This window comes from Benincasa hispida, chromosome 1 (genome assembly GCF_009727055.1).
Source record: "Benincasa hispida cultivar B227 chromosome 1, ASM972705v1, whole genome shotgun sequence".
Taxonomy (NCBI): Eukaryota; Viridiplantae; Streptophyta; class Magnoliopsida; order Cucurbitales; family Cucurbitaceae; genus Benincasa; species Benincasa hispida.
The window spans coordinates 55,113,585-55,125,322 of record NC_052349.1 but is presented as its reverse complement, the minus strand read 5'-3'; the positions used below and the strand labels follow the sequence as shown (position 1 = coordinate 55,125,322).

The 11,738-nt window shown below is 36.9% G+C and overlaps 1 protein-coding gene across 1 annotated transcript; it reads right to left on the bottom strand.

Annotated features, from left to right (window-relative positions):
* Positions 1–9,390: 9,390 nt before the first annotated feature.
* On the bottom strand, positions 9,391–9,726 carry LOC120078042. The gene has a single exon (XM_039032231.1). It carries the CDS (start codon positions 9,724–9,726, stop codon positions 9,391–9,393), a length of 336 nt encoding a protein of 111 aa, XP_038888159.1.
* Positions 9,727–11,738: the final 2,012 nt, after the last annotated feature.

Here is an 11,738-nt window from a genome sequence, read left to right as displayed (position 1 = left end):
TACTTGCAAACGTACATCTTCAATTATACCTAATGGTTGGATATAAGATTTATCAGCCAGTTGGATACACACAACAGTTTTTTGTAAATCATTTAATTTTAGATCTTTTTCTTACAAGCTCAGAAACTAGACCTCTTGGTCCCCTAACCATCCCGTGAGGTTCTGCCATGGGCTCGGGATTTAGGTCAATAGACCCCTGACCATCCCGATCACATATTTTCATTCTCATTCTAATTACTCATTCATAACATAAGCATATACATATACTCTAAAAGATATGCTTAAGACTTAAAGGAAATACCACTCACCTTGTTAGGTTAGGAACCTTTCTCTCTAGAAGTTCCTTGGTTTCCTCGGGCTCCCTTTTGAACCCTATATTCTAGATTCAACTACAAGCTTAGATTACTCATTATTACAAGCCTTATTTCTCAAGAAGCTTACCTTAAAATCTCAGCTCAGAACTTTTCGTGGTTTGGCTGGAATTCTCAAATCATCAAGACTGGCCCAAGCTTACTCGAGAGCTCGACCCTTCGATCTTTTCCTTACACTCCAACCCGATTCCTTTGAGCTTCTTCTCTAGAAGCCTTTCCTTAAAAACTAGACTCTAAGAGCTTTCAAGAGGATTTGGAATTACTTAAAATGCACGAGTAATCTAGGAGAACTTCTCATCTCAAGTTGATGCTACTTCAAGACCTCACCGTCTGACAATATCTCCTTCTCTTGGAACCACTTGATCAATGCTTAGCTTCCTCCAAATCTACTCTCAAACACTCTTCCCAATATGCTTTGAAGAGAATTTTTGTTATGAACTGAAGAGACACTTTGTGGTGGTATTTATAGGCTTTAGGAATTTATCCTCATCATCTCTCAAGGACTCCAACACATCACACCTCTTATTACCTTTAGGCATGGAATCATTCTGTCTAAGGATCAATGTCCTAAGACACCTCAAGAAGTTGAGAAGATGAGATGGATTCCCTATGCTTCTGCTGTAGGAAACTTGATGTATACAATGTTGTGTACTCGACCTGACATTTGCTATGCAGTAGGGACTGTTAGTCGGTATCAGTCCAATCCAGGATTTGATCACTAGATGGCGGTCAAGACGATCCTCAAGTATCTTTGGAGACGAGGGACTACATGCTTGTGTATGAAGATAAGGATCTGATACTTATAGGATACACGGACTCAGACTTTCAGACCGATAGATATTCTCGCAAATTGACATCGGGGTCAATGTTTACTCTAAATGGAGGGGCTTTATTCTGGCGAAGCATCAAGCAAGGATGCATCGCAGACTCCACTATGGAAGCTGAATTCGTAGCGGCTTGTGAAACAGCTAAGAAGGTTGTTTGGTTGAGGAAATTCCTTTCAAATTTGAAAGTTGTTCCAAATATGGATTTGCCTATCACTCATTATTGTGATAACAGTGGGGCTGTGGAAAATTTGAAGGAATCTCGGAGTCTTCGTCGAGATAAGCACACAGAATGGAAATATCACCTAATCAGGGAGATTGTGCATTGCGGTGATGTGATAGTCACGAAGATCGCATCGGACCACAACGTTGCTGATCCCTTTACAAAGACCTTCGTGGATAAAGTGTTCGAGGCTTACCTGGAGAGTCTGGGTCTGCGGGACATATGGCATCTTGTCAAGGACAAGTAGGAGATGATACTGGGGTATGCCCTAATTTATTGTATATTGTACATTTTTATATTGTATCGTACTTAGTCTCCAGAGTCATTAGGACAAGTGGGAGATTGTTGTGATTGGTGTCCTAATTCTTCTGGAGTCTCGTTTTTTTGTAAAGATACACATTGTTTAATGAATAAAATAAGTGTTATTTAATTCTGGAATTTACTCATATCCAATAAACAAAGCTCCTTGGTTATCTTATGTGAACTTAAGCATGTATATGTGATATACAAGTGGATCATGCCTTATTTGATAACCTAAATAGGTCTGCAGTATAAGGATTAAGGTGGGATACCTGATCCTCGTGACACTATGGATACGGCCTGCTTTGTAGAGGTTTGCAAGTGTTGTAAACTACTACAGATGGTAGATCCTAACCATTCATGTGGAGACGTGCGAGTGGAGGTATCCTATACAAAAATTTTGTATAACACCTGAACCACGAAATGACTAGACTCTGTATATAACGCTGTTGATACTAGAGACTTGCATCTCACCTAAACGACCATAGGTGACACAACCTCAATCTTGAGTGTTTTGGGAACTCCTGCCTTTGAGGGCAGTCCTTTGATTAGTATGGGTGAGAGTGGTTAGATTGCCAACTCAACATGCCTACCTTTTTGGGGACTTGTCTGATCTGGGAGCTGGGAACTCAATCCACATGATGGAATTCACTCCTTTCCCAAAACAGGGATAAGTAGAGTGATTGCTCCTTTAAGGGCTGATTCTGGGGCTTGAACATAGTGGCCACAACTTCTCTTTGGAAGAGAAGGCTCAACCATAGTAGGACTATGACTTATGTTCATTAAAGGGATCAGTGGTACTTAAGGAGTTAGATGTAACTACGGGGGCATAACAGTTATTGGCCCAGCTGTACTTACGATCGATCTGTGAAGGGTTGTCGTACTACTGATTGGTTAAGATGGACACATAATATATCTGTTGTAAAGAAAGTTCAGCTGTCGGTCTTTAATAGAGTGCCTAGTAGTTAACAGATGGTGGATCCCATGACTAAAGAGTTTAGTCAATTATTCACGTACCGTTGGATCTTCGAGGTACAGGTCCATAAGGTCCACTTGGAAGCTCAATAGATTCAGTTGAGGATCAGTTCTTGGTGTTGATTTGAAATGTTCGAACTAACAAGAGGTATTTTGATTATATATGATAGAATCAGTATAATGTATGAGATATATCTAGTGGAGAATTGATGTAAATGAGATTTTTATTAAGTACCATGGAATAGAAAAAGAACTATGGTTTATATGTTTCATAAGATGAAATATTAAAACTATAGGTTATAAATATAGTGTGATAATTTGGTTATCATTTCATTTATAATAATATTAATTATTGGATAATTAATTCTTTTTCATTAATAACCAATTGAGTGAGTGGTTATTGGATTTTAATGGTAACCGTGAGATAAAAGAAAGATGGTTTTCCTAATTTTAGTAAGATTTACAAACTGTTAAAAAGTTTTCATAAAAATTTTTGGAGATTTCTCTCTCGCAAAAAAAAAAAAAAGGATCTTACAGAGTAGTCAAGTAAATATAGATTTACTAAACGACAGCTAGGGCGAGTTAAACGTTCGTGCAGTGGTGAGCTAAAGAATCGTACAGTATTCACCAAACGATCGCATAGCTCTTGCTAGATGATCGCTTGCCCAAGGTAAACGATCGTGTAGTGTCTATAGGTGACAGACCAAGCTAAACGATCGCATAGCTTTTGCTAGACGATCGCTTAGCTTTAGTTAAATGATTAGGCATTGACCTATACCATAGGTCTCCGCCATCTCCCACTTGCCCAGTCGTGTACACGATCAGTGTTTCCTCCTTCGTCTACCTCATTCAAAGTCTGAACAGAGCCCACCCTCTGGATTCTCACACCGAGAATACCAAGGTAGCTTCTTGGTGTTATCATACTAAACTCAACACCATCGAGGTGCTGTAGAGGTCGTTCGTGCTGTTGTTAAGGAGTTCATGGCCAAGGCGATCATTGAGGATGAGCGTGAAGTGTTCTGCTGTGTTATGATCGTCTAGATCGAGTGTTCGAGGTTCTTGTTGTTTGAGTGGTTGTGCACAAAGGAGCATGGAGACGCATCTTCAAATGTGCGTAGAGTTTACTCTTTCTTTATTTGAGTTATTCATGCTACAATTTCTGTAAGAATTGTATAACCTCTTGTTTTGAATTTGACTGTAAATGTAATGTTCATTAATGATTGTGATTCGGAATAATCTTATTTCCGCTACTCATGGAAATCTCGAGTCCGATTTCCTTCAAAATAAGAGGTGTTCAAGAACTTCAAGATGTTGAAATCCCATGAGCAAAAGAAAGTGGTCAACTGATGAAGGCCATGAGATCTATCGTGGAGAAGAATTCACATCAAATGAGTTCCAAAAATATTGTGAATATCATGGAATTCATCGACCATTGATCGTGTCGAGATCCCCTCAACAAAATAGAGTAGCAGAAAGAAAGAATAGAACAATTTTGAACATGGCAAGAAGTAGTAGCATGTATAGTCTACCTATCTAACCGATCTCCAACAAGAAGTGTATCTGGAAAAACGCCACAAGAAGCATGGAGTGGAAGGAAACTTGGGATTTTCCATGTGCATATAGCAGATGAAAAAAGATGCAAGTTGGATGACAAAAGTGAGAAATACATCTCCATCTATTATAACTCAAATACCAAAGGATACACGCTCTACAATCTAGATACAGGAAAGACAATACTGAGTCGAGATGTAGTATTCGATGAAGAAGAAGAATGGGATTGGGGAAGACATGATGAAGACTACAACTTCATGCCTTACTTCGAAGAAAATGACATGGGTCAAATAAGTACATCGCAAACAAGAGAGGAACCTTCTACGCCACTAGCTTCGCCAAGCTTACAAGAAATTTATAAGGTAACTAAAAATCAAGATAGAAATTCTTTGTTATGTTGTTTTGCCGATTGTGAGCCCATGAACTTTCAAGAAGCTATGGAGAATCCAAAATGGAGAAATGCTATGAAAGAAGAGATTAATGCAATCAAGAAGAACAACACATGGGAGTTAGTTTCACTTCCAAAAGGTCACAAGGAAATTGGTTTGAAATAGGTTTACAAAGCCAAGAAGAACACAAGAGGAGATGTTGAGTGATGGTTTGGGAAAGGAGAGGAAAATAAATATGTGTCTTATGCTATGCGTTGATCTCCATGCGTCGATAGTCATGCATTGGACTAGAAATATACAATATGCGTTTAAGCACGTATGCGATGACTATGCATTCCTATCACAAGTTTTCTTGCTCTCTCGCCAAATATAACGAGAACGAAAGTTTCTCGGGATAAATAGAGATCAAACACAGGGACTTGTAACTCAACAATGTTTGTGAAGTGATGCATTTGAGGCGATGAATAAAAGTAAAAAGATAGAAGTTAATGGAATATGCGCTATTCCTACTCCTAACTAAACAGATTGAGCAATGGAAGTTTAACTATGAGAATTGGAAGAGATGCAGCAACTATGAGAATCTTAGCTCGACACACTAACGTATCGCACACCTCTCAGTGGCCAGCCGCATGCCTATATCTCTATAATGCATGGTTGCGTCGAGCATAAGATTGTGCCTATCTCTAGGAACAAAGCATAATTTGCTTTAATGTATTCCAGTACTCACTTTCTCAAGCAATTAGTTGCGGCTAATTAGCTCATAGACAAGAATTGCAATGGCTTATAGACAAATGTTGCTACCACCTCACACCAATTGAAGAAGATTAATTAACTATACTCCCATAATGCACACCTCTCGGTGGGTTGCTACATGCGTTTTATCTCTAGGCAACATGACTGAGTATGCGACTACCTTTGATAACGAAGTGATGAATGTAAATGATGATAAAGAAGAAGAAGATGAAGAATATGGAGTTGAAGGAAGTAAGAGATGCATTGATTACAAAATGTATTAATGTATTAAGCCAAAATGTAATACAATACAGAGATAAGATGAGAGGTGGAAGGCTAGATGAAAACAATCTCTTGCTTTTCACCCGAAATGCATCAAGGCTACTGGTTGTGCCATGGATGGATGGTGGAGAAGTCTCACCGATCGTCACTCGGAAGGGGCTGTGGAGGTGGAGAAGCCTCAAAGAGTGTCTGTTCATGCTCTTATCTGTGATCACAAGGATTTGCCTTAAGGCAGAAGCTCGAATTTTTTATAATGAAGCTCCAAGGGGCTATTTATAGAGTTTAAACACCAAAAACATTGATGATTGCGTTCTGACTCACTGCTACCTTTGTCGCGGTATGGATAATGTCAACATCACCTTATCTTGTTGATACTCCCAAGGTATGCGTTCGAGCTTATTTCTCCTGAAGCATCAACGGATTCCCTTTACCTTGCGAGCAGTCTTCAATCATAATTATCACTCTGTGGATGCAACATTGCAGGGACGAACTAATCTTTATGACGATCAACTCATGCGGTCAATTCCTGTCATATCTGCAAAAATAGACTCTTTGATGCGGAATAACGCATGATATCGGGTTAGTGAGAATTTTTGGTGTTGGTCAACGCAAGCTCACTTTTCCACATGAATTCTTGGTATTGTCAACGCATATTGTTCTTATTAGCCCTCATAATTCTAAGTAAAAGGCTACAATAGCTTTTATTTCTAAAAGCTATCATTGAGGTATTTGCTCATGTTGCTTGACTCAAAATTGTTAAATTAATAATTTCACTAGCAGCTCAGAACAATTGGCAAATCCATCAAATGGATGTTAAATCTGTCTTCCTCAATGGAGTACTAGATGAAGAAGTGTACATTGAGCAACCTCGAGGCTATAAACTTGAAGGAAAAGAAGAGAAAGTTTTGAAGCTGAAAAAGGAATTTTATGAACTAAAGCAAGCTTCAAGAGCATGGAATGCTCGAATAGACAAGTATCTACAACAAAGAAATTTCATCAAGTGTCCATATGAGCATGCACTTTACATCAAAGTCCAAAATAATGACGTATTGATTGTGTGCTTGTATGATGACTTGATCTTTACAAATAGAAATCCAAGCATGTTCAATCACTTTAAAGAAGAGATGACGAACGAGTTTGAGATGACTGACATTGGCCCCATGTCTTACTACCTTGGCATTGAAGTAAAGGAAGAAGATAAAGGCATCTTTATCACACAGAAATGCTATGCTAAGGATGAGATCAAGAAGTTCAAGATGGATGATTCTAATCCAGTCAATACGCCCATGGAATGTGGAATCAAACTGTCATGTTGTGAGGAAGGAGAAAGAGTTGATCCAACACTCTTTAAAAGTTTGTCTGGAAGTTTACGATATTTAACATGCATAAGGCCTGACATTCTCAATGCAGTTGGAGTTATCAATCAGTTCATGGAGAAACCAACAACCACACACTTGAAGGCAGCAAAGAGAATTCTTCGATACATCAGAGGTACAATAAACTATGGCCTATTCTATTCTATTTTTTATAATTATAAGCTCTTGGGATACAGTGATAGCTATTTCGGTGGAGAAGTTGATGACCGCAAGAGTATGACTTATTTTGTGTTCTACATGGGAGACACTACCTTCACGTGGATGTCAAGGAAGTAACCGATTGTTACTCTCTCAACACGTGAAGTAGATATGTGGCTACTACCTCATGTGTTTGTCATGCATTTTGGCCAAGAAATCTATTTCAGGAATTGAGACTACCATAAGAGGAGCCAACCAAAATTTTCGTAGACAACAAATGAGCAATTCCCTTGACCAAGAATGCAGTCTTCCACAATCCGAGTAAGCACATTGATATACGTTATCGTTATATTAGAGAGTGCATCAAAAGAAAGAATGTACAATTAAAGTATGTGAAGACTAATGATCAGGTAACTGGCATCTCCACTAAGACTCTTAAAAATGAAAACTTCACAAGATTGAGAGATTTGCTGGGAGTAACAAAATGAAGTTTACGTTGGATGTAAGAAGTAAGCAGTGGAAGCAAAATAGGATCATAAGCATTCTAATTCATTAATTTTCCCTTCAAACTTAGCATGCTCGTAAATTAAAAACAGAGTTTCAACACTAATCTTTGAAGTACCTTTGAATCATGAACTCCAACTGTAATCCTCCCTTCCTTTGGATGTGAGGTCTTCCCTATTATTCTCTTAATTCCTTAGATTGAGTTGTGGGACTCAAAACAAGCTTGAATTGGGGAACAAAGGAGAAGAGGTCACTAGTTTGCTTTAGTTGAAGACCTTCTTCAACCTCTGAAAATTCTCAATAATTTTCAGTGATTTGCATGCCCTTTCCACTCAGACATTCTGAGCTTTATTGCATGATGATCATGCAAACTGAATCCCTGCATGAATCACAACTCATGCTTCAATAACTGAGCTGAAGAAAAGTGGAATTATGTGTGAGCTACTATAATTTCAATGTGGAAAAATCCCACTTTTGGGATTTTTCCATTTTCAAATTTCCTTTGGATTTTCTTTTTAATTTTGATTTCCAAAATCAAAATTCAATTCAATTTTTAATTCCTTAATTTAAAATTTAAAATTTATTATTTTTTTAGAAAATTAATTCGATAATAATTTTCCAATAAAATAAATAAATAATTAATAGATTTAACAATTTGATTAATTTAATATCAAATCTTAAATAAATTTAATACCAATTCAACCTTCATGAATCCATATTCATCAAAATTAATATTTAGAGAGTTTTCACTGAATTTTATGTTCTATCAAAATAGCCATAGAAATCTCAAACTTTCTATACTTCTTTACTTTGATCCAATCGAAGCATTTCAGATTTATTTTACCTAATATGTTTTATACACCTTGAATTCTTCAATTGTTTTAAACTTATCATTTAGTTTAAATTATTATCCTTTATTGATTTTTAGTCGTTTAATTATCTAAATATTGCAAATGGCTTTTAACTAGGTTTGTTCTAACAGAAGTTACTATAGAGTAGAACAAATGTAACCTTTTGCTAGTGAACATTTTATTTATAACAAAGGTTTATACACAATATGTTTCTAACAGAAGATAAAATAACTTTCATTATAGTAATAAAAGTAAACAATTTTATCTTCTAACAGCAACTGTATCTCTCATTAGTTGTTTTGAGAAACACTCCCCTGTTGAAAATTTGGAGTTTACAAGGAAATAGTTTCTTTGTCTTGCTTTCTCTGCTCTTTTCTCCGCAAGGTATTGTGTGAAGTTCCACTTCTAGCACTCTTCTTCACTACAGTGAAAACATTTTCCTTTATCTACAACATTTGTCTTGCCTTGTCTACCAGTAGGTTTCTTTTTCCCTTTCCCTTTGTTCTTCTTTACTGGAATACTTTTACTCTGTGAAGAAGAAGCAATATCAGACTTCTTAGAGGACGATCCTCTTTTCTCAGTAGTAGTAACATTTACTTCTGGTTCCAGTCCTTTAGCCTTCATCATGGTCTGGTAAACTTGTAGCTCATTGAGAAGTGTAGCTAAGTTATACTCTATTTTATTCATCAATGCGTTCATACGGAACTGCAAGAAACTCTTCGGAAGAGACTCAAAAATAAAACCAACTTGACTCTTCTCATCAATGACAGTACCGTTTACTTCTGCCAAGTTGAAATCGACAATCATGTCCAGGACAAGTTCTCCAACACAGGCCCCTTCTTTCATACGATAGTTGTAAATATATTTGATAACATCATGCCTTTGGGGAGAAGGACGGTTGTCCAAACATCCCACACAGAGTTTCCATAATCTTCTTGGCAATACTCATGCACTCATGTTTCTTGTCTAGTACATCAGATATGCTGGCAAGAATGCAGGCACGGGCTTTCTCGTAAGCCATGATCCTTCTGTCATATGCATCTCGAACATTTCGGTTTGCATTTAAGCTTGGAATGGGAAGATACTCCTCTATTAAAATGAATTGCAGGTCATCTATCACCAATATTGTATTTATGTTTGATTTCCACGTAGCATAGTTATCACTGGTATGTTTATTAGAAGACAATAGTTGTACTAAAAAACTCGTCATTTTGAAAATATAAACAAATTTTTATTAGTGAATTGCTTTTAAACCTAATCATGTTTTAGCAAAATAATAATGTACCCAAAATTTCATTATTTTTTAAACGATACTATAGTGAGTCAGAATAGATGCTACCGATGGGCAGTCAAATATTCCTTCACTAAAACAAGACATTTTTGACTAAATACTATCCCCAGAATAACTCATATTTTGATTGTAATTTAGTTATCGTTTTTGGTAAGAACTTACTAACACTTTAGTAAGTGTAACCCTCCATTTTCAGACGTCAGAGGTCAGCCCCAACAATCCTACCGAATTGGAAAGTCAAAGTTAAAAATAAACTAAGAAATCGTATCCATTTCGGGAGTCTAAGTTGTTTCGAATCCTATGTTACAACCCTCCGAGGGGATAGTCGTCGTTAAATGACTAGCAAGGCCAACTTAAAGGCGACAAGTGGGTGAAACAAAGGGATCTCATGGTCCAGACAAATGGAAGAGACTGCAGGACACGTTGACACATATCCTTCATCCAATTACTATGAACTACTTCCCCCATTCACCTTCACATTGACCCGTACAAACACTTTCCGAATGGAGATCACTCCTAGGGTGACACGAAGCATCATATGAATCTCACGGTGTGAACTTTCTAGGGACGTGAGAGTTGAAATCAATATATCGTATATTTGATTTTACATTGAACAACTTCCCCTCATTCACCTTGATCTTGACTCATGCAAACACTTTCTGAATTGAGGTTAGTGCTAGGGTGACACGAAGCGTCGCATGAATCTCACGGTGTGAAATTCTTAGGACGTGAGAATGAAAATTAAAACATTACTTTTGATTTTGCTATGAACAACTTCCCCTATTCACAAAATCTCGATTCATGTAAACACTTTCTAGATAAAGGTCACTCCTAGAGTGACACGAAGTGAAACATGAATCTCAATTGTTAACTCTTATGGACATGATAGCTAAAAATAACATTAGGGGTGTACATGGGTTCGGATGGGTTGGGTTGTAGGTGTTTTTTGGACCAGTCCGCAAACTCGGGTTGGTTGGGTTGGCAACCCAAAGAACCCAAGTAAAGTCTCTGACCCAACCCAACCCTTAAAATTTGAGTTGGGTTGGGTTGGGTTGTTGAGTCAGAACTTTTTTTTTGTTTTTAATTAAAAATATGTAAATTTATATACAACACATGACTAATAACTAAAATCTCACAAAATTCAAATGCTAAATACCAAATATCTAAGACATTTATTGCAAACTTCAAATAAAGACAAATATCATAAAAATTTTAAAAGAAAAATATTTAAAATTCATAAATTAATCGATACAAAGTAATCAAATTGTAAATAAAGAGAAATATATGTCTCTTATACACATCTAGATGTGTATAAGAGACAGTATATATATAATTCGAGTTGGGTTTGGTCAACTCAAATTTTTTTAAGCCAACCTACGACCCAACCCAACCCAACAAAATAGAAAAAGTTTAACCCAACTCAACCCAAAAACAAAACTAACCCAACCTAACCCTTATATTTTAGGTTGGGTAGTCTGAGTTGTTCGATTTTTTGGGTTATTTGAACACCCCTAAATAACATATCGTATATGTTATTAATCTCTCACTGAAGCATTCTTAAATTCCAACTGAAGTGTTCTAATAACATATCATATATACTATTAAACTTCCACTGAAGTGTCCTAACATTTGTTTGCGTATATCTTTACTCAAGTTTGATCCGGCTAATTAAACAACCTAAGTCTATGTTTTTATCCAAGTATAACGTTTATATTTGGATTTAACCTACGATGTCTAGGTGATCAAGCCGTTTTAAAACCTCACAACGCTCATGTATTGCTCATAGAACTGGTTAACATCGCCCAATTATTCGGCCATAATCCATAGGTAGGAGGTGTTCTCTAGGCCGTCAACTTAAGAACCCCCAGCCTTAGACAGGATTATATATTGGTTGAGTTTGTAACCATATTTTACAAGATGTCAACCTATTT

Coding starts and splice junctions, on each gene's coding strand:
- LOC120078042 (XM_039032231.1), bottom strand. CDS start 9,726: ATGACGAGTTTTTTAGTACAACTATTGTCTTCTAATAAACATACCAGT.